The 23,105-nt window shown below is 43.5% G+C and overlaps 1 protein-coding gene across 2 annotated transcripts; it reads left to right on the top strand.

The window, feature by feature from the left end:
- Nucleotides 1-761: 761 nt before the first annotated feature.
- On the top strand, nucleotides 762-22,562 carry EDRF1 (erythroid differentiation regulatory factor 1). Of its 2 annotated transcripts, XM_063163011.1 has the most exons (25): nucleotides 762-946; nucleotides 2,187-2,395; nucleotides 3,782-3,848; nucleotides 4,985-5,110; nucleotides 5,600-5,724; nucleotides 6,067-6,226; nucleotides 7,467-7,568; nucleotides 7,836-7,957; nucleotides 8,698-8,809; nucleotides 9,473-9,620; nucleotides 9,695-9,803; nucleotides 10,105-10,216; nucleotides 11,126-11,386; nucleotides 11,688-11,759; nucleotides 11,871-12,021; nucleotides 14,049-14,237; nucleotides 15,277-15,477; nucleotides 15,826-16,044; nucleotides 16,364-16,587; nucleotides 16,922-17,080; nucleotides 17,508-17,657; nucleotides 17,875-18,028; nucleotides 18,355-18,470; nucleotides 19,047-19,210; nucleotides 21,594-22,562. In XM_063163011.1, exons 1-25 carry the CDS (start codon nucleotides 881-883, stop codon nucleotides 21,781-21,783), a joined length of 3,708 nt encoding a protein of 1,235 aa, XP_063019081.1. In that variant the 5' UTR covers nucleotides 762-880; the 3' UTR covers nucleotides 21,784-22,562. The 2 variants fall into 2 exon arrangements, with proteins under 2 accessions (XP_063019081.1, XP_063019082.1); XM_063163012.1 differs by lacking the exon at nucleotides 7,467-7,568.
- Nucleotides 22,563-23,105: the final 543 nt, after the last annotated feature.

Raw genomic sequence — 23,105 nt, 5'->3', positions numbered from 1 at the left:
CCATGATCTAAATCTATGTGTGTGTGTGTATATATATATTAAAAGGTGTATGTGGCTATAAATATAGATATAGATGTAATTTAAGAGGCAATCAGTATTTGTACTCCCTGACCAATCATGAAGCGTACTGCCTCTTGTGGTTTAGAGAATGAAGAATACAATCTACACGGAAAATAATAAATATTAAAAATCCCATGGGCACTATTTAGGAATTACTTGCTTATTAAAGCCACGTGAGCTTAGTTTTGGTTGAACTCAGTGTACAGAGGGCAGGACATTGCAATTTTCAATCCTCTCCCATGCTGAGGTACCCCACGACCGAGTTTTCGCTTGTTTCATTAAGGTCCCGGTTATCAAGGAAAGTCAGACAAGCCTGGAGAAAGGGAGGCTCGGGGGGACGTTCTGGCTCAGCTGTGAATGGCCTCAACCTGTGCGAGGGGAGATCTATAGGAGAGATCCGGGAAAATTTATTCATGGAAAGGGTGGCCAAGAATTAGAAGGGGCTGCCAAGGGAGGTAGTGGAGTCCCATCCCTGGAGGTGCTTAAGGAACGACTGGGCGTGACATTCCGTGCTTCGGTGTAATTGACAAAGCAGGGATCGCTCACAGATTAGCCATGCGTTTTTCCGACCTCAAAGCCTCCCTGACCCGGCTGGGAGCGCCACACCCGCCCCTCACGGAGCCGCCGCCGCCTCCCGCCCCTCACGGCGCCGCCCTCCGAGCCCGCCCTTCCCGCGCCTTCTCGAAAAGTCTCGCGAGAGGCGGCGGTTCCCGGCCGGACGCCCCCGGGAAGCGGCTCCGCTCTCGCCGCCCCTTCCCGGTTCCATTCCCGGCTCCTTTCCCGTTCCATTCCCGCTGCATTCCCGTTCCGTTCCCCGACCATGGAGGAGCCCTGCGGCGCGGGCGCCGCTGCCCCGCTGAGGGGAGACGCCGAGGAGCCCAAGCAGGTGAGCGGCGCTGAGTGGGGGCCGTGCTGGGTGAGGTAGAGGGGCTGAGGGGGGGTCGAGCGGTGCCTACAGACACATCCCCTGGTGGTGTTTTAATTGAAGCGGTGTTTTTGATCCTCTTTCCAGTTTGTCAGGGCCGGAGTGCTCTAGGGAACACGCTAATTATGATTAAGCGTTAATTGCGAGCGGTGTTGCTGTTGTTATGCATAAGTGCTTTGTATTTACGTAAGTGGTGTCCTGTGGAGCTGTTTTTCCCGCGACATGTGTTAGTTCAAAGCTGCTCTCACACGGGTGACAGCTGCGCGTTTGAAAAGAAATAGGCAAACACCAAGCTTATTTAATTTATTATTATTTAATAATAATAAGGTGGAAGCATGTTTCGCTTTAATGTTGGTGTAGGGAACACTTGGTGTTAATAACCACCTACTTTCACAAACTTCAGTGGGAGGAGTCGTGTTCGTTTTAGCCTTTCTGATTGTGTGTTGTGTGGGCAGCTGACCTTAGTGGCACTTCGTTCTTGTGTCTCAGGTGGACAAGAAGGTCACTGTCACCTGCTTGGATCAGCCACAGTGTGGCCACGGGACCAGGACAGGGGTTGTCCCCCTGTGTGTCCCACTGCTGAGGTCCAGCCTCACATTGTGGGCTTGGTTCTGGGGCTTTATGTCAGGAAAGACATTGAGGGGCTGGAGTGTGTGCAGGGAAGGGAGCGGAGCTGGGGAAGGATCGGAGCCCCAGGAGGGGCTGAGGGAGCTGGGAAGGGACTCGGCTGGGGAAAAGGAGGCTCAGGGGCCCTTGTGGCTCTGCACAGCTCCTGCCAGGAGGGGACAGCCGGGGGGAACAGGGACAGGAGCAGAGGGAACGGCCTCAGGGTGGACACTAGGAAGAATTCCTTCATGGAAACGGTTGTCAAGCGTTGGAATAGACTGTCTGAGTCCCCATCCCTAGAGGTGTCCAAGGAAGGACTGGATGTGTTGTTCAGTGGTCCATCACTGATTGGACTTGATAATCTTGGAAGTCTTTTCCAACCTAAATGATTCTGTGATAATTCCTGAAGTGAAGCTTATGCTTGACATGAATTGGAATTGGGATAACTGGGAAACTGTATGTGCTGGGGAAAGGGAAGTGACTATAGGACTGAATTTTGCTCACTTAGCCTTAAAAATAACTTATCACAGAACAAGCCTGATGGTTTTAATTGCCAGCTATTAAGCAGAAGGTTTAATTTCTCTCTGGAAAGCAGGGCTCGGTGCTGTTCCTCGGAGGCAATGAGGTGAAGAGCTGTGCTGTGGTGAAATACTCCTCAGCCCCTCCTCAGGCAGCCTTTGCCCGTCTGCAGGAGAAAACAGACCTGAAGCTGCCTCCTGCCAACTGGCTACGGGAAAGTGCCAAGCTGGGACCTGCAGGGACAACCATTCTGGGCAACAGCAAAAAGAGTAAACCCTTCTCAAGGTAAAGAACAGCAGCCCCTGTTTTATTCCAGGCCTTTAAGAATAATTCTGATTGTGCACTTGGATCCTGTGTCATTTAAAGTAGAAAGTACAGGTTTTACCATAGCAACTTCATATTGCTTTGTCTTAACCTTTCTCCCTCTACTTTTTTATCTTGAGTTGTTGCCTCTATGGTCTGATCTTGTCTCATTAGTAAATGATTGCTGATATTGATTATTTACATAACACACAGAGATGGTTTTGTTTATTTGTTCACGTGCATGTTGACACCTTGCCTCAGACAGTCAAACTGACTTTTTGTTCCTCCCCAGATCAAACTGGACTGGTTCAGCCAGCCCTTCTGCCTTTGATAACAGGTGAAATGGGACTTGTGGTTGGTTCCCCTTGGAAACCAATTTATGGCTCTTCTGGACCTTTAGAAACTGGACCTGACTAATACAAATGAAATCTCATATTTATATCAGGATTTCATGTTTCTGTCACACCATGGGTGAAATGAGGGGCACACCCAAGCAGCAGTGTTGCCTTTCAGTGTGGATGTTTGCTGAATTGTTGAATGAGTTGAGTTCAGAGTGTTCATAAACAGGAGGCTCAAATCCTGTGCTGAACAAGCAAATTCACACCAAGTCAGTCAGTCAGTGAAATTTAACAGTTTGTTCAAGGTCTGTGTTTATATTCTCATTATCTCTTTTAGGAGCTGTACTTTTCAGAGCAGAGTAACATATTTTTCAGGGCTTTATGAATTTTTCATGTTTATTTTAGATACTCTGATTGCCAAATAGAGGCTGGCAGTTCAATCTCTTTCTCTAGTGTCCGTATTAAAAAGCTGATAATGAAAGTATAACTTGCACTTCATGTGTGTTTTGGATTTTAGTGGTATCTGGATTTGTTTTAAAGAATGATCTGTACATTGAAATATTCCAGCTTAAGTACCTTGTAATTTCCTTAACGAGGGTGGAGGAAGAGACAATGTGTCTGTTACAACATGTAGGGCAGTTCTGGAAAATGTGAATAAGGGGTAAAATTCAATTATAGCTACTAAAATTGAAGTCTTTAATATGCTTAATGCCTTAAAGAGAAACTCCTTGAAGAACTCTTCCTATTTTCAGTTTCATTTTCTCCATTTTTTTCTTGATTTCCACAAAACTTTAAGTGTTATAGAATGTCCTGGAATTAGATCTAAGCACTTTGAAAGATATATTTGAAAAACTTGCAGAATATGAAGATGAAATTACTTTGGTAATTTTAAGTCTCATTACACTCGGGGATGTTTAGCTGGGTAATTTTTTTCTTATTTTATGAAGCCTTTCAAAGATTTAATAGATATAAAAGCCAGGTCTGTAATGTCACACTGGAACTGTCTGAACTTGTAATGTTTTTTTGATAGCTTTGGGATGGCCTATGACTTCATTGACTCAGTTGGAAATGATGTGGATGTTGTATCTGATTCAGAGGTATGGACACATCCTAAAGTCTTACATTGCATAAACTTTCATTTTAAGATACTGTGATGGCTTCTGGCAGTTTTGTGTCCTTTGGGGAAAAGGAAAAATCCCTTAATGAATCACAGATCACCAAGTAAGGGAATTGTGGTCACTGAATAAGAAATGTAGAGAGAAAAATCATATTTCCTCTGGAGTTCTACAGATAATCTGCAGCTGAAGTGTGCAGTTTAGTGAATGCAGCACATCAGCCTTGCAAGGTAGTTGTCTTGTGTGTTTGAAATCAGTTATTTTGATGCAAACTGTTACTCTCAAGATGGTTTTCTCCCCTATTCTTATACAAGAGAGAGCTCCCCTTCAGCTTCTCCTTTCATTTGATTTTTGTCAGTTTGTCAGCTCTTTTGGTGCTGGTAATATCTGTAGAATTCAGATGAGGCTGCTCAGAAGAGGAAACATGCTCATGTTAATATTTGTCAGATTTGTATTCAGATTTAGATCTCTGTCTGGATTGCTTTGGACACCTGGCAAAGAATTGGTATTGATGCTGTGAAAATAAAGGTTTACAATCCAAATCATGCCCTTGGATATTTTTGTCAGTTTTGTTGGTACCTGGTCATGGTGATCCAATCACAGAATGTGTTTAAGCCATGTGTGTTGTTCCTACTGGTGATTTGGTCTCTTTATCACTGTCATTGGTGTTCTCTGCCCTCAGCAAATGCATTTTCTTGTGGGTGGTTTCCAGATCCCTGGCATTGTCAGGCTTTATTTGACCATGTGGGCTGGGGTGGCACTGATTTTCTTCCCAGTGGTTGGGAAGGGGCTGCTTTGGGATTGTCCTGAGCACAGGTTGATAATAGAGATGTGTTTGGTGTTGCTGGGCAGGGCTTATACAGAGCCAAGGCTTTTCCTGCTTCCCAGGTGGGAAGTGCATGGAAATCTGGGAAGGGACACAGCCAGGACAGGGTACCCTGACTGACCAGAGGGGGCTGGGGGAAGGAAGGAAGGGGGGGATGTTTGGAGTGGTGGAGTTTAGGCTTGGAGTCTCCCCAAGTCATTTACACGTGATGGAGCATTAGTTTCCTGACAGTTGTCATCCCAGGCAGTATAATTATATTAAATACTCTCTCTTTTCACTTTCCTTCTGCAAGAACATCAAAAAACTCCTGAAGATCCCTTACAGCAAGTCCCATGTGAGCATGGCAGTGCACAGGATTGGGAGGACACTCCTGCTGGATGAGTTGGATATCCAGGAGCTCTTCATGAGATCATCTCAGGTGAACCACTTGGTTCTTGATAACTGTGCAGTGTGGGCAAAATGCATTATTTCAGGAACAGAATAGCAAGAAAATGTCTGGAAATCCCTAAAAACCATATGTGGGTGCCAAGGGTGTTCTGTTCAGTGTAGTTTGTGGGTAAACTGCTGCAGATGTCCTGTGTTCATGGCATTGTAGGGTTAATATTCTGTGTCTCACTTCTGTGTAATTACTTCAGTGTTGCTATATCATTGGATTGATTTTATAAGCAATATGTATTTCTTACTATGTAGCCTCTTGTATATATGATTTTCTAATGAAGTCAAATTTTCAGCAAGAACATAACTTTCCTAGAAGCTGTATTCTCAATAAATGACCAATTCAGGATTTCAACTCTGATGTTATTTTCTCAGTTTCTTCCTGTGAAGGAATATTTGTAAGTTTATAAGGCACTTGGTTTACTTTGCAGATGCTTCTTGACATTATTTTCATATTTCTTCTGTTGCCCAGACAGGGGACTGGACATGGCTGAAAGAGTTTTATCAAAGGCTGATTGATCAGAAATGGCAAAGAAAAAAGAAGAGTAAAGAACATTGGTACCAGAAGGCAATACTTTCTAAGTTTTTATATTACAGGTAATCTTTTGTCTGCATGAAACTTGAATTCTGCACCACTTCTCCTTGGTTTTTGGTCTTGGAGTAAATGTTAAAATTCCATTATAGTCTGATTAATTTACTGCTTTTTCCTTAAACAGAGGGAATTGAGGGGTGAGGTCAGGAAATAACATGAACTGTTTTCATGGAATTTGAAGTATTTTACTTTAAAATTTAAGTACTAAAGAATAAAATAAACAGCATGACTTAATTAAGTGCATATCAGCCAAGTCATTTGTTGGCAAGGGTGCATCAAACATAACAACTCTAAAAATGGATCTGTTTGCATCTTGTCAGCTGAACTTGTAAATGTTTCCTTGTCAGCATCAACGGAGATGGAGCTGCTCAGCCTGTTCCTTCCACTTCCAAGCAGCACCAGGAGGGTCCTGTTGCAGGTGAGAGTGATGAAGCAGGAAGGGCCTCCTGGCCAGCTCCTTTTGAAATGCCTTCCTCACTCTCTGAAGATCCAGGTGCCTCCAACCAGGTTGGTGTGAAGAATGTTTTGCATGGCACCACAGTGTTTGTAGAGCCACACATGGGGAAAGGTTCTCAGCAGTGCTGCTGCAGCTCCCTTTGCTGAGAGAGCTGAGCTGAGGCGTGAGGAGAGCTTGGCAGGAGGTGCAGTTCCAGATTTGCCAGTGATTCAGAGCTCCAAAATTCAGATATTTGTTCTGTCATTGTAATGCTAAATTGCTGTTTTTCCCAGTGTCCTTGAGAAACAAATCCTTTGGCTAAGAGTATTCATCCCTGCCTTTACCTAAGAGTAGGAAAATGCTCATAATCAGAAGATGTGTTTGGAAGCTTAAAGTTCTAGCTTTTCTTTTTAAATCTGCCATTAAAATCCATTTTCTGGTGGCCCTGAATTCTTTAGGGGAAGAGGAAAATGAAAATTTCTGAAAATGGAAAACAGTTAAGCAGTACTTAAAAATACTTGCCATGAGATTACACAAGTGAAAGGGGAGATGTTTACAGCAATTATGCAACAAGCTATGATTAGTATCAGGCCCTAATTCAGGGTTGCTATTCTGGCTAAACTTATTTATGAAAACTGTTAATTCCTGTGGTTTTTGTGAGTAATATAAACCAGAATTGATTAAATTTTGGAGAGGTTGAAAGGTCTGCTGTCTTCAGTCTGCTTTTATATAATAATGATGCTACAGTTGTGCTTGCACAATGTTACCAACTGAGCTGCCAAATTTAGGGGGTTTCTAATCTACATTGGCCATAAAATTGTAACTGCATGTGTTGTGTGAAGTGGAGAAATGCTTCAGTGCTTGAAAGCTTTTAGAAAAAGGACTCTTCTCTCTTCCACCCTCTTGAGGAACCATTGCCCCATTCAGCAGACTGTTTATCATAAAGAAGCTGTTGTGCATTTGCACAGTGCCATTTTCTTTAGTTCAGAAATAAACCAGCAGGATAGAGGTTTTGCTTCTGGACACTGATAATGTGGTGTTGACCTTGGGTTAACAAGGAGCTCTTGTAAATACTTCCTGGTTTCTTCCCAGAGCCTCTGAAAATGTTACAAAACACAACATTTTGGCACTAACTGTAGAAAAGAAGCATTCTAGTCACTGCCTAGAGGCTTTTTGCAGTTTTATGCAGATTTATTTAAAGATGATGGAGGTAAAGGTTTTTCCCTTACACGCTTTTGTTGTTCATATCTTTCTAAATGGCTGACTTGACCTCAGCAGCAGAATCACTGGTTATCCTTGTGCTCTCCACAGGGAAATGTGCCTCTTGAGCCCTCATATCTAGTGGGGCACGTGGCCTCAGCCCCCAGAGAGCAAAACCTGTCTCCTTTGTTCAATGACGGGGAGAGCAGTCAGGTATGCTGTGTGTGAGAGCTGCACCCCCAGGTTAAAGCAGCGCCTCCAAGCCAGGCTGAGTTGGAGCCAAGGCCAAACCTCAGTCCCTGTAGCTGCAGCTTTTGTGGCATCTGCAGTTTTAAGTTCCTGTGAACGTGCTGGGTTTGTCACGTGCTGGCTTTTGTTTGCTGCTTTGGCTTCTTGCTGTCTCATAATTCCTCAGAATGTCATGGAGAATGAGTTTTATGCCACTGATTTACTGACCAATTCTGTTTTCCCCTAATGAAGGGACTGAAAAATGACTTTGTTCGTAATATCCTGTGGACCTTTGAAGATATTCACATGTTGGTGGGATCAAATATGCCAATATTTGGAGGTGGGAGATACCCTGCTGTGAGCCTGCGTCTCAGGTGAGCTTAGAAATTCACAGATATTATTTATAGCAGCCTTGACTGATTTGTTACTCTGCTTCCTAGTTAGCTATCTGCATTTTTTGCTATTTTTATAAAAGAGAGCAGTAAAATTTATCTTCCTGGGAGTCTGAATTTCAGTAGCTGCTTGTTGGGCATAAGCACTTAAAATGTTATTGAGCAGTGAGACAGAACCATTCCAGTCCCAATTTAATGTCAATCCCTTCATTACCACTCATCCTGTTCCTCCCTCTACATGGGCAAAGAATGAGCAAAAACTTGAAGCTGATTTGGTGTATTTTTCATCTTTTAAAGACACATTTAAGAATTAACAGTACCTTGCTCTGCAAGGAGCTTTGGAAGGCCTGAGAGTAGGTTTGTGCTATAATTAGTTGCAGCTAAAAGTGCTATTGCTTTAGAACTTCTGAGGTACTGATTATCTGGGCAATGGTGTGACATTTGAAGCCTGTTAAATGTGGGCAAAACCTCCAAACTGCTGATGGAATGTGAGCATGTTCCATTGGAGAGATCAGCACATCTGTTTAGTTATAACTCATGATTAATACAACAATTCACAAATCATTGTTTTAGTCTTCATCCACTCTCAGGTGACTTAAACCTAAATTCCATTTTAAACATCCCTAATATTTCCTGAATGTGTTCCTAATGTTCCTAATTTCCTAATGTTTCCTGAAGGGGTAAACAAAGATTTAAGTAACACTAGAAATATTTTGTTTTAGGGATAACAACAAGCCAATAAATGTGCTGACAGGGATTGACTATTGGTTGGACAACTTAATATGCAATGTACCAGAGCTTGTAATGTGCTTTCATGTCAATGGAATTGTTCAGGTAAGTCTGGCTCTTTGCATTATGCCTTAAAATAATAATTCATTCTTCATCTTCTAAAATTGCCTCAGTTATCACAGATCCTTCACACTGTTCTGAGCAGAGATGACAAAAATCCTGTGGTGCAGAAGGAGAAGCATCTTAGACAGCTTGCAGCAGTCATCTAAAAATAGTGTATTCTTTCTTCCCCTCCCTTTCATGCATGCAAGATTCCTTCTTCCCCTGGTGTTTGAGTGAAGGCAAAAATAAAAAATGCAACTGCAGAAATCAGTTTCTTACATCTTGAAATCTGCAGTGCTCCCTTGCCAAGACAGATGCAAGCTTCTGAACGTTTCTGCTGTTTTACTGTGGACCAGCTGTGTTTGTTCTACCTGGTAGCCTGGAGTTTTTCCTAGGCTGACTAGGTTTTAGATGTTGTACCTTCTCCTCCATATTTTTCCTATTCTTTTGTTCTCCATTTGCCATGTTTGTGACAGAAATGGATCCTTCTTAAAGCTTTGTTTGAGTAGTGTCATCAAGATGTGCTTGCTTAAAGTAAATCATAGAAATTAACTCAATTTATCTTAATAACAGCCTTTGTTTTAGCTGCTGATGGAGACACTGCTGTATTAATTTTGGTGTCACAAAACCCTCCTGAGCTTGAGTCTTAATTTCTGTTCTTTGCAGAAATATGAAATGATCAAGACTGAAGATATTCCCAATTTGGAAAACTCCAATTTTTCTACCAAAGTGATAAAAGATATTGCTCAAAATATCTTATCTTTTCTGAAATCAAATTGCACCAAAGAAGGACACACCTATTGGCTGTTTAAAGGTAAGAAGGTTTAGATCAGTTTGAAAAGATTGGTGTTAATGTGATGTTAATTAATGAAAGATTTTCTTTTTCAGCAAGTGGGAGTGACATAGTAAAGCTCTATGACCTCACCACACTTTGTGAAGAGACTGAAGACAAATACCAAAACCCTTTTACAATGCCAGTGGCAATTCTGCTGTACAAGTGAGTTTTTATCAATTTTATTGCAGTATTTCATTCTTGGTGCATTTCTATTCAGAACACAGACCAAAAATCATGATCAAATGACAATCATATACAACCTCACTAAATCTTAGTCCCATTAGATCAAAACTGACTTTTCTTTTTCACCATTTCTCCATGTAAACTTCTTTGCTGATAAAGTCTTGTAGATTTATCATAAAGTTTGGAAGATCAATAGCTGTAGAATATTGTTTAAAATTTCTTTTTTGTAGCACAAAGAAATTATCCAGGGATTTCACTGTTTTGTTCAACTTTCTCTTAGAGTTGCTTGCAATATGATGTTGAAGAAAAACCAGAACAAGAAACACTATGGCACAATCAGAACATTGCTCCTGAATTGTCTCAAGTTGTTGGACAATGGCAGACATCCTCAAGTGAGAGTTCAAAGTTTTCTTGCACTTTTATGTAAATATGCTCTAATCATAACAAGCCTTGTAATAAATAGTGTGTTACTTCTTCCTCTCAAAGGAGAGAATTTAAATTTATAAACAAACTTAGAAGTTGATTTTATTTTTAAAGAATCCCATGCTATTTTTTTAAATTAGTATTTTTTGCTGCCCCTCATTACAGCACAAGTCTTCTGTCCTGCTCTAAAAAGGAACTTCTCATTACATTCAGTCTGTTCTTGCTGCCAGAGAGCCCTCTGGGAGCAGATCCTGGAGAAAAAGTGTAAAATGTGAATATATGAACATTTTTACTCTGAGAGTGGCTGAAAACTGGGTCAGGCCAACCAGAGAAGTTGCAGTCTCCATCTTTTCAGATCCTCAAAGCCCAGCTGGACACAGTTCTGAGCACCTGCCTTGATAAGTGGGCTGGGCTAGCGAGTCTCTAAATGATTTAAGCTGTTTTCAACTGAAAATGAATCCCAAAAATGTGATGTGAAAATCTGAGTCATATTTAGAATGGAGAGGAGACATGGGACACATGAAACTAATAAGAATGTAGAAATGTGGATTCCTTGTAGAGTTGTGAAAGGTTTTCAAAATCCCAGTGAGATCTCTTCAGTTTATTTTTTTTTGCTTGCATAAGACCCTTGTGTTGTCTCCTGTGATCTGCAAGCTGTCAGAACAGGCAGTACTTGTTCTCTGGTTTTTATTCTCCTCTAAACTTGATCAGCTTGGATCCTTTTCCTTCCAGGGAATTTGCTCAGGCTCTGTTTGCAGGTTATCAAACACCTCTTTGCATGTCCTCTGTCCTCCTTGTTCTAAGATCATTTATATTCTTGCCTCTCAAAAGAAAAATTGAACTTGAGAATGAATAATTTTTTTCTCTTCTTTGCAAAGATTATTGCTTCAGCAAACTACATGTTATCAGAGCTTTTTCAGCTGGATGAACCTAAAAAAGAAGACAGTGCAGACTTCCCTATAAATGGCAATTCTGATGAAAGTTACAGTGAGGAAGAGGAAGAGATGCCAGACAGTGATGAAAACGGTTCCTACAGCAACAGTTCTGATCCCCCAGATGACAATAAAGCAGTGGCAATCATCAAATCTGTTGGGGAGTTGTCAGTGCCAGAAAAGTACAAGTCTGTGCATCGAATACGTGTAAGTGGCACTGGGGTGTTTAAGGGATTTCCTGCATGGTTCAGTTCATGGGTATGAAATTCAGCTCCCTGGTAGTTTTGCCTTCAGGTGAACTGAAGTGGGCAAAGAAGAACAGTTCATGAGCTGCTCATAAAATCTGAGGTGTTTGAATTTTATGGTAAAAGCTTCGTGTAGGTTTTGTTTTTCCTTACCATATTCCACTTTGTCTTGCTGTTACCTCTCATTTGCATCTTCTGGCCAGTGATTTTATATTTCCTGTGCTGACCATTTCTTCTGTTCCCCCCCTGGTGCCCCCCTGAAGCCCAGCTGTGCTTTCCCTGTCTGCCACGGCACTGAGGAGCGCTGCAGGCTGGTGCTCAACCACGTCCTGGAGGTGAGTGCAGTGCCAGCTTCCTGAGGATGCTTCACCTCCCACCCCATCCTTCATCTGCTGTTTGCTAAATATTGCTCTCAAGGTGAAGGAAAGCATTTCTCCCTTTTGCAGGGTTTGAAGTCTGTTGACAGCAGTGTTAAAAAGGAAGGTGACCTTCCTGCAGCTGACCCCAGCACTCCAATCCCGTTGAAATATGAGGATGAATCCACCAGTGGTGGTCCTGAGTCTCTGGAAAAACAGATGGCCTTGTTTCTAGACAAAAGTAAGTGGTATTGTTGTGCAAAATAAGACCTTTCCAGTGCCAACACAAACTGCTGCTACTTTATTTTGATTGTCAAAACAGTGTGCTTAAATCACTAATTACAGCATTGCCTAAGGAAAAGTGCACTGAAAATTGGAGAACAGTCTGTTCCTTTTTAAATATGAACAGAGGAGCTCATTTGAGTTATTTTGCATAGCAAAGAATCTTTTATTAGTCAACACATGATTTTACTGGACTCTATTTAGATGTGGCTTTCAGATGACTTCCATAAAGCCTTGGTATTTTGAGGTTTGGTATGTGCAGCACCGTAAGTTTTGTGGGTTGATTTAAAAATAGCCTTAATTTCTTTACGTGTGTGTGGCCTGGATGTTTTCTGGAAGAATTTCTCCCTTCTGGCAGGTTTTGTTCCTACATCAGGTGCTTGAATTGCATATAAAATGTTAACTAGGATTTTGGGTTTTTTTCCTGTACCTCTACAGTTGTGAAAAGAAGCAGCAAATAAAAGATGTTTTGTTTGCTGAAATGCTCAAACTCCTGGAGTTTCAGACTACAGTCTCACTATTTTATTTTGTTCTGCAGTGACATAAAAAGTTCCAGGAAAGACTTTTTGTTTGAAAGAAGTGGAGTTCTCTGCAGGGCAAGGAGCCCTGTAAGCATAGCCCAGAAAAAATTTATCTTGCCTACTTTGGCAGTTCTTTATTCTTTCCTTTCTCCTCCTTTCTGTCTTTGAAAAATCTCTGAATAAGAAGCCAGTTCAATTTTGAGTTATTCACACTCACACAGATTCCTGGATCTGTGTTGAGTCCATCCCTGAAGCAGCAGCAGAGCTGCTTGCTCTCTTTTGTTTCCCAGTCCCTGGGTTTGTTTTCTGTGATGTGAATTATGTATTTTCTCTGCTACATGTACATATTTACATACATATGGAAAGGATAAGTGCTGTAAATCCTGGAATTTGTAACTTCAAGAGAACTGCCTGTGAGCAGTGGATGGATACAGGGTATGTGCAGTGTTTGTGTCTTTAGCAGGATGGGGTGTTACAGTTTTACATTGGTCTTTGTCGTAGTGGAACATGAACTGCTTAAGGATTTATTATATTTACTTACTATGTATTTATATAATGTGGTAAGATAGTGGGTTTGCAAGCCAGGCCTTGTAAATCCACCTTAAGCAAGAGACACATTTCTGTGTGTGAATACTGTCAGGGCAAAATTCTGTGTCTTGGTGGGGACAGGCCTTAAATCAGGAACAGTGACCTGTTCTTGCTGGCTCCTTAACCACTGCAGCATCAAAAAAAAGCTTCATAACCTTATGCAGAGGATATCCTGAAATAAGTGTGAGAAAGTGCTTGGTTTTCCTTGTGGGAAGGACCAGGTTATCCAGGTTCTTGTGTGCTGGAGGCTAAACCCACATGTGGCAGCTTTCTCACTGAGACTGTTCATACAGAAACTGGGCATTTATCTCAAGGATGTGGTAGAGAACGTGACAAATTCTGCCTGTGACTTTCTTGTGGTTCTGTTCATACAGAAACTGGGCATTTATCTTGAGGACGTGGTAGAGAACATGACAAATTCTGCCTGTGACTTTCTTGGGGTTCTGTTCATACAGAAACTGGGCATTTATCTTAAGGACATGGTAGAGAGCATGACAAATTCTGCCTGTGACTTTCTTGGGGTTCTGTTCATACAGAAACTGAGCATTTATCTTAAGGACGTGGTAGAGAACATGACAAATTCTGCCTGTGACTTTCTTGGGGTTTTTCTATTGCTCCCTGAGGGAGAAGTGTTGGCCTCTGCTCCTGTGTTCCACCAGCTGTGTGAGGTCAGAGAGGCACTGTCCCTGTCCCACTGCATTCCCAGGAGCAGTGATGGAGAAGTGCCATGTGTTGGGTTGTTTGGCAGATGACACTGGAGTGCAGAGCTCTGCCTGTGCAGGGCTGTGATCAGGCAGTTCCCATCCTGCCTGTGCTGCTGTGCCTCTGGCATGTCTTAGAGGGGAGAGTCACTGATGGGGTTCTGTTCCTCTCACAGTGGGCTCCTTCCAGAAGGGGAAGCACTGCAGTCAGTCAGGAATGATTCCTGGATCCTGGCAGTACAAAATGAAACTCCAGCTCATCCTGAAATCATCCAGAGCTTACTATGTGCTGTCTGATGCTGCCATGGTCCTGCAGAAGTACGGGCGGGCGCTGCGCTACATCAAGCTGGCCTTGCAGTGCCATGGTGAGTTCCTGGAGTCATCTGTCACCTGTGCCACTGCCTGGGGAGACCTGTCACCACATCACACACTGCTGGGCGTGGTTTTCCCTGTGGTGTGCAGTGACAAGTGTGACAAGCTCGTGTCTAACTGGACTCAGTGTCCAGCTCAGTATTCAGGGCAGAAGTCTGAAGTGAGGATAACTTCTGTCACTGATCAATAGAAAGATGTGATCCCATTTTGACAGGTTGGGAACTTGAGGGCACATTGGAGCTCCAGGGCAGTTGAATTTGGGAGAGTTTGTCCTGGTGCCAAGGCCAAGACAGTGTTCTGTGCTCCAAGTGATGCTGCTGCAAGCTGGTGTTTATTCCCTGGTGGTTCCCATGTTATTTAAATATATCCTTGAGAAGTACTGAACCTCTTCAGCAGCTGAATTGGATGCTCCTCTAAAATAGAATACATCTTGAAGTATTACTGAGGAAAAGGAAAAAAGTAAAATCAGGCTGTTTAGACTAATACTACTCTACTAATGAGAGTAACCAACTGGGAAATGCCAGTAGCTTAGTGCTAAAGTGCTGCTATTTCCCTGCCATAAGGGAAGGCTCCTGTCTTAGGGCAGGAGGAGGTTTATAAAGCAAACCCACTTGATCTTAGCACAAAGCATCAATAGACCTCTCAATAACTCACAGGACTTAGCAGCTTTCAGCCTTTTATAGTCTTTTATAAACTCTACCTTTTGGAAATTACCTTTTCAGGCTGTATTTCCCTTGAGTCAATCTGCAAAAAGTCAGTTTTCCCTTGGTCAAGTCTGAGGTTAGCATTTGTAATTACCAGAGTGACTGCTCATCTTGCACAGCATTGGGGCTCTTTTTAAACCATCAGCTGTGCAGGGCAACTGTGACTTTAAAATAAGTTATTTCTTCTGAGGATAACACATTGTCACACTTATTCTCTGTCTGCAGACAGGTAACACAAAACCCAATTATCTTGTCAGTCTGTGTCAAGCCTTTTGATGTGTAATTCTCTTTCCCCCTCCCTGATCCATGTTGGTTTTTCCCCCACCAGATACCTACTGCTGTCTGTGTGGCAGCATGCTGCCCGAGGTGCTGGGGTTCCTGTGCCAGTGCTTAACCCTTTGTGGGGATATCCAGTTAATGCTGGCTCAGAATGCAAACAACAGAGCAGCCTACCTTGAAGAATATAATTACCAGACTAAAGAAGATCAGGAGATATTACACAGCCTTCACAGAGAATCCAGGTGCCAAGGTATGATCCTGACTCAGGAGAAGTGCCAGACTTTGGATATGTGGCAGACATAAATAATTCCACTGGGTTTCCTCAAAGCCATGCCCCAGGAGAGCCTGTGGCAGAGGGGTTATTGCACTTCACTTCTGCTTCCTTCAGAGAAGGCTCATCCTGCCTGTCACTCAGAAGGGGGTTGTCAAGGTGTTGTATGACATGGCCTGAAGCTGTGAAACAACTAAAGGCTGTAACTGCTTCAGTGATCAACAGAATCTGCCTGACATGAGTCTTGTACTTTCTCTGGGCAATTTCCCCTAGACTTAAATTAGAGAAATACTGTTTGACTCAAAGGCTTTGCATTTTGTTTTCCAGTGTTTGCCTGGGCTACAGATTTATCCACAGACTTGGAATACCAGCTTTCTGTCAGCTGTAAATGCTATGAAGCAGCTTATGAAATCCTCCTCTTCAGTAACTTAAAAAGCCAAAACCCAGAGCAGCACATCCAGGTGCTGAAGAGGATGGGCAATATCAGGAATGAGATTGGAGTGTTCTACATGAACCAGGCAGCTGCAGTGCAGACTGAGAGAGTGGGCAAGTATCCTTTTTCCATTCCTGACCATTTCATGGAGCTACAGCAGTGATCAAGTTCACTGATTGTATGAAAAAATCTATTTCTGTTTATAAAGAGGGCATTTAAATGGCTTTTGTAGTTTTTTAATGTCTGCTGTGATTATTTGTTTACACTAGATCCCTGTGGCTTGTAAACTGTAGTTAACTGAGCCTAAACTGAATAATGGAATGTACAGTTTATAGAAATTCCTTTAAATGTGTAGAATGATCTTGAAAAGCCATCAGGGAAAACTTCAAACTCTGAGGAATTTGAGTCTCTAAGCCTTGTGCTTCACCCTAGTGAGTAAAAACGTCTCAACAACAGAGCAGCAGCTCTGGAAGAAAAGTTTCTCCTGCTTTGAAGAAGGAATTCAGAATTTTGAGTCCATTGATGATGCCACCAATGCTGCCCTTCTGCTGTGCAACACGGGGAGGCTGATGAGGATCTGTGCCCAGGCCCACTGTGCAGCTGAGGGGGACTTCAAAAGGGAATTCTCCCCAGAAGAGGCCCTTTATTACAATAAGGTAACCCCAGACCCCAAATTCCTCCTGCTGTGAGGTATTTGTGAATACTTTGGTAAATATATTTAAATTTGGGTGGAATAATCTGGGTGCTTCCATAGTACCCTAATCCTTGCTGTGGGGGCTTTGGTGGTGTTGCTGAGGTTTGGTTGCTGTGACATTCACATGCTGATATTGAACACACACAAGGGAGAAGAACTGCACGCTCAGAATTGAAGTGATTATCAAATGGGAAATACAGAAAAAGGCTCAGGGAGATATTTTGAGTAAAGGGAAGCTGATTCATAGTTGTTAGAAATGCAGGCAGTAACTGTGTGTGTGATTTTGACATTTGTAGGCTATTGACTACTACCTGAAGGCCCTGAGGTCTCTGGGGAAGAGGGATGTGCATCCAGCTGTTTGGGATTCTGTGAACTGGGAGCTGTCCACAACCTATTTCACCATGGCAACTCTGCAGCAGGATTATGCTCCCTTATCCAGGAAGGCTCAGGAGCAGGTAACAGAGGGCTTTCATTGTGTCTGGAAAATGCATTGTTGCCATCCTGGAAAACACAACAGGGAGCAAAGTTGGTACTGGAATTGCAGAATCATACAATGGTTTGGGTTGGAAAAGACCTTAAAACCCATATTGTTCCTGGGATAGTGGCTGCTCCAAGCCCCATCCAGCCTGGCCTTGGGCACTGCCAGGGATCCAGGGGCAGCCACAGCTGCTCTGGGCACCTGTGCCAGGGCCTGCCCACCCTCCCAGGGAACAATTCCTTCCCAAAATCCCATCTAAGTCTTCCTTTCCTTCCCCTCTGCCTTCCCCTCTGCCTTCCCCTCTCTCTTAAGGTTGATTCCCCTTTGTCTTACATTAGATGCTCTTGTGACAAGCCCCTCTTCAGGGATTTTTTCCCTTGCATTTGTATTTATTTGTGTTGTAGATAGAGAAGGAAGTCAGTGAAGCCATGATGAAGTCCTTGAAGTACTGTGACATTGACACCGTGTCTGAACGGCAGCCCCTGTGCCAGTACCGAGCTGCCACCATCCACCACAGGCTGGCTTCCATGTACCACAGCTGCCTCAGGAACCAGGTATTGCCCCAGGCTCTTTCATTCTCTACCTTCCATCCTTAACATGCTCCATATGTGTGGAGCTGATATTTATCCTTCTACCTATAGCTGGGATGTATTTATTTCAATTATTTAACCAAAGAAACGAGTGCTGTTTCCCAACCCTGTCCAAGTGAACCCTTGCAGTGGCTGCTCCTGGCCATGCAGAGGGGATTAACTGTGCCCTGCTGTGGTGCAGGTTGGAGATGAGCACCTGAGGAAGCAGCACCGTGTCCTGGCTGATCTCCACTACAGCAAGGCCGTGCGGCTCTTCCAGCTCCTCAAGGACGCCCCCTGTGAGCTGCTGCGGGTGCAGCTGGAGAGAGTGGCCTTTGCAGAGTTCCAGATGGCCAGTAAGTGCAGCTCTGCCTTTACAGCTCCCCAAACCACCCCTGGCCTTTGCAGAGTTCCAGATGGCCAGTAAGTGCAGCTCTGCCTTTACAGCTTCCCAAACCACCCCTGCCCACTTAGTTTCATTTTTAGATAACTAAATTTATATGAGAGCAGGAGCAATCTGCTGCTCAGAATAGAATTTTCCTCAAGAGAGGAGACAAGGCACTTTTATCTTGCTGCTTTTCAGCTGACTGGGGCAGTGAGGGCTTTCTTCCTAACTCTTGAAGTCTTTGGATGGGAATAAAACACAGTCTGTAACATCAGCCTTTTGTACTCATTTTTTTAGGTCAGAACAGCAGTGCTGGGAAATTAAAGACTCTGTCTGGGGCCCTTGATATAATGACCAAAACCAAGGGTGCATTTCAGCTCATCAGGAAGGAGCTTGTGGCAGAAACTGAACAGGTAAAGGAGCTTCAAGTGGTGTGATACCTGCTCCCTTCTGGCTCGTGCCTCCACAAATGAGGGGGCATTTGGCAGTTAAAATATTCCTTGGTTACGTTTCCACAGAGCCAGGCTTAAAGAGTGTGGGCAGTTAGATGTGTTGCAGTTCTCCCTTAACCTGGAAGTGGATTAAAGAAATTCCTTTAGAAATGATCCAGAGATGGATTAAAACATATTTCTGTACAGATGTGGACTGCCTGACTGTGTGAATGGACTTCTTTTTGTGCAACTCTCCTATCCCTTAAAAGTCTTCTCTAAGAACTTCAGAACTTATCTATAATAGAAAAGTTCTCTGTCTGTGGTATATTTAATATTTAAATATTAAAACGTGCAGGGCTGTCTGTAGCCAGTGTGAGTTATGTTCCTGATGCCTCAGACAAGAATTCCTTCAGGCTGTGCTGATGTGTGTGTCCCTTGCTGGCAGTCTGGGTAACACATGTAAAAGTCAGCTCACCTGCAAGAAGGGTTTTTAAATCACTGCCTGTATTTAAGAGGTGGAATTCAGTGGAATTGTTCTGGGCTGTTTGTCTCCTGTAGATCAGCAAGGATAGAAGTCCTGCTGAGAGCGTGTCAGTGAGTGATTCCTCTGCAGGCCTCAACAAAGAGGAAGTCTTGAAACTGCTCGGGATCTTTGAGTCCAGGATGTCTTTCCTTCTCCTCCAATCCATTAAATTGTTAACTTCGAGCAAAAAGAAGCTTGGGTAAGTTGGAACTCGGTGTCCTTTATCCTGAATGGAGTGAGATTGGTGTGTGACTGAGCAGAGTTCCTGCTCTGGGGAGCAGCTGCTGGGTGCTGCTGGTCTCTTGATGCATCTTGCTGATAAAGTGTCAGTGGAGTTTGGCAAGCAGAACTCCTGAGCAGAAATTCAGGCACATCAGTAATGCTGCAAGGAGAGGGATGGATATGGGGGTCAGGGAATTCACTGATTCCTGATGGAGTCTTCTGTCCTGCTGCTGGCATTCAGGATAAACCTGAGTTCTTTTTGTGCTGACTGAAGAGATATTGAGCTTTGGTGTGGCAGCAAATTCCTTCCCCCAGTCCTTCTGTTGCTTTGATCTGAATGTGTGTGGTGTTCCTTTTGGGACCCAGAAAATTCCTTTTACTCCCCCTGCAGCAAGTGTGTGACTGCAGGAGCTGCTCCTAATGTTACATAAAGTGAAGTTCTGAAAATGTGGCTTTAGTTTGAGAGGATTCTTTCAGGCTTGGAAGTTGGGTTAATAGTTTTGGGGATTGAAGCCCTGCTGATGGAAGAGCTGTTTTGCTAAAAGTAAACTGTGAAATGAGTTCATTGTGTCCAGGAAGTTGAAAGTGGGAGACTGATAAATAAAAACCAAGATAACTCAGCCTGGGTGTTTTTAGCTGTTTTTCAGGCAATGTTAGGAGCTTTCACCTCCTAAAAACGAGCATCCACAAGGTGGCAATCTGAATATGTGAAACACAGAGGATTTTTACAGGATAATTTATATGTTACCAAGCAGATGTCACAGCTAACTGAGTAAATGGGTTAGTTCTGTTGTCTCATAACATGAGCAACTCCTCATTTTTTGTTTTGGAGGGTTTTTGCCCCCACATTTACCTTGGCATCATTGTGAGGTTTTGCACTGAAGTTTCCACACAGGGAACTTTAGTTACAGTTTGAATGCTGTGCAAAGGGACTCTTACAAATCTCCTCAGCTCCTTGAAACTTTGAGGCTAAGCTTGAAACTGCCTTTGATTTAACCTTTCTTGTGCCTTCTGTGCATCCTGTGTGCATTTCCTCCCTTGTGTTCTGCAGAGAAGTTCTGCCCTCTGCTTTGATAATGGGGTGAAAAGGGGGGAAATTGGAGCTCAAATGGTGCTTCAGGGTCTCAGGTGCACTTTGACAAAAACCAGGAGAATGTGTAGGAAATGTAATGTTGGATAGCCCAACTTGCAGCCTGGCAGTCAGAATGGATGAAATCAGTTGTACCCTCCCAAAGTGGAATCATGAGCAGAACAGAACTTGGCTGTGCAAATTGGAGGGGAGAAGTAATTGAAAGTAATTCTTTGTTCTGGGAATACATGTAACTTATCCCAGAAATACTTTGCATTTCAGTGGCTTTTTATTGACTACCTGTTCTGTTTAATAAATGAACCTGATTCCTGCCAAGTGTGTGATGAATTTAATTTGCTTCAACCTTTCTCAGTCATTCCTGAAGCACTTAGAATTAACCTGACTGTTGCTTGTACATTTTATATTTTATTATATTTATGTTTTATGTTCCTGCCTGCAGTATAAACAGAATGCCCCGACTGCAGTGCAGGGAGTGGTGGGGGCTGAGGCTGTCCCCAGTTATCCTGCTGGGATACTCAGTGTCCAGTGTCCCAGTATCCAGTTGGTCTCAGGGACTCCCACTGCTCACAGTGACCCTGAGATGTGTTAGAAAGTCTCTTTTCCCAGCCTGGTGATCGAAGGAGTCAGAGCTCTCCAGTTCTCAGTCTCAAAGTTGTTTATATTGTTCCTTATCTATAAAATTCTCTCTCCTGTCCAGCCAAGGTTCATTCAGTAGGACAGACAGAGGTACTCTGCCTGCCCCAGGGTGGTGTTATCTTTTTGTACTAAAAACTACATGTACAATATTTACCATTGCTTCCCAATACCTATCACCTGTGTTAGCCAGTGAGCTTCTACTCTAAACCAATCTGTAAGTGCCAACAACACAGCAGAAGGAGGCCAAGAAGAAGGAGAAAGGCTGGACATGCCCAGATCCCTCCGTCTTGTCCCCTGAACCCCCATTCTAAAAACCCCAAAAATGTATTTTTCACCCTGTGATAAATTCACTATCATCCTCCTTAAACTGTTGTGGCTTGTAATTCTTCATCTGAGGTTGGTAACTTGCTCCAAGGGTCATAATCAAACCCACAGGGGCATCTTGGGCTCTGTGCCAGGGTCTCTGAGCCCCCTGGCAGGGGTTTGGGCAATCCAGGACAGCCAGAGGGATGTGCTGGATCTTGACAAGTTGGGATACTCACATTTATTATTATTAACGTTATTGAATAATGCTGTTGGTGATGTGCAGAAGGCAGAGCTGTGGTCTGAGCTGGGCTCTGTGCTCTCTTTGCAGGGGCAGCAGTGAGGAGGAAGCAGCTCTGAGGACCAACAAGCAGGTTTACTCCCTGCTGCTCCGTGCCACTGCCAACAAGGGGCTGTCCCTGCTGGAGCGCTGCGAGCTGCTGCTGAGCCTGCTGGAGCAGCTGGAGGGGAGCCTGGCCTGCAGTGAGGGCAGGGCTGCAGTGAGGGCAGAGCTGCAGTGAGGGCAGAGCTGCAGTGAGGGCAGAGCTGCAGTGACTGAGGGCAGCCCTGCAGAGCTGCAGTGAGTGAGGGCAGCCCTGGCCTGCAGTGAGGGCAGAGCTGCAGTGAGGGCAGCCCTGCAGAGCTGCAGTGAGGGCTGCCCTGGCCTGCAGTGAATGCAGAGCTGCAGTGAGGGCTCCCTGCACAGCTGCAGCACCAGTGCCTTGCTGGGAGCACTGGGGTGTTCCCATGAGGGTTGTGCTCACTGAGGGTGAGCTCTCTCACTCTTGTTCCCTGGGAAAGCACAGGGATTCCTTCTATCCCCACACAGCTCTCCTCGTTCTGCTCGTGGCGTTTCGTTGTTTGAAATGCCAGCTTGGAGTTCTGGAGATAAAAAGGAACTTTTGCACCATGGGGAAATTCCTGGTTTTTCTCTTGCAGTGAAATCTGTTTTTTGCATAAAGATGTAACCTCACAGCTGCTCTGGTTTGGTATTTATTGAAATGTGTTTTGTGAGCAGGGCTGCACTGGAACACTTGCACTGCTAAAGGCAGCCCAAGCTGTACCAGGAGATTCTGGATGCACTTCCTAATCCCAGGGAGGATCCTGCACAAAAACCTGTGCCTTTCTAGCTCTGATGTGACTCTTGCAATTTATCAGCCATCTCTGGGATTTTGTTTTGGAAAGTGAATGGTTTCAGCTATGTTGGAATTGATCAAGAATAGTATTATCTTTTTCAGACTTGAAACTGTGAATAAATGAGAGGATATTTTTAAATAAAAATTTATTTATTAAATATAAACACATCAGTCTGCCTTGTTTTTCTTGGTTGTGACCCTCCTCAGAGCAGCAACCTGGTCAACAGAATTAAAACTATTTGAAAGACAAATTTTTAATTTTTTTTTGAAATATCTGTAATCTCCAATCAAACACTGAGTGGGGTCTTAGCATTTGAGGACTCTGGGTTTTTTTTCTGCTAAATATGTATTATTTGAAGATAAAATTATCCAGAATATAACATCTGATGTCCTGATATTCTTCTACAAATAAATGTGGTTCTTTATTGCATAACAACAGTGTAAACCACTTTTCAGAAAGGTAGGAATGGGTTTTACATGCATTCATATGGAATTAGATGAGCTTTTTAACGTTCCTTCCAACCCAAACCAGCCTGGGATCTTGCAGCAGTTTGTACCCTCAGAGATTCCATTTCATCCTGAGACAGGGAAGTGTTTGATAAGCCAAACATTGTCCTGCTGTGCCCAGTGGTGACCCCACACTGGAATTACTCAGGTTACAGGAACAGAACTTTGTTTCCCTCTTGTTCCAGCTGTGGAGCCTCTCA

Source organism: Melospiza melodia, chromosome 9 (genome assembly GCF_035770615.1).
Source record: "Melospiza melodia melodia isolate bMelMel2 chromosome 9, bMelMel2.pri, whole genome shotgun sequence".
NCBI classification, from domain to species: Eukaryota; Metazoa; Chordata; class Aves; order Passeriformes; family Passerellidae; genus Melospiza; species Melospiza melodia.
Note: the sequence above shows the minus strand (reverse complement) of the source record. Positions and strands in the feature narration are given on the sequence as shown.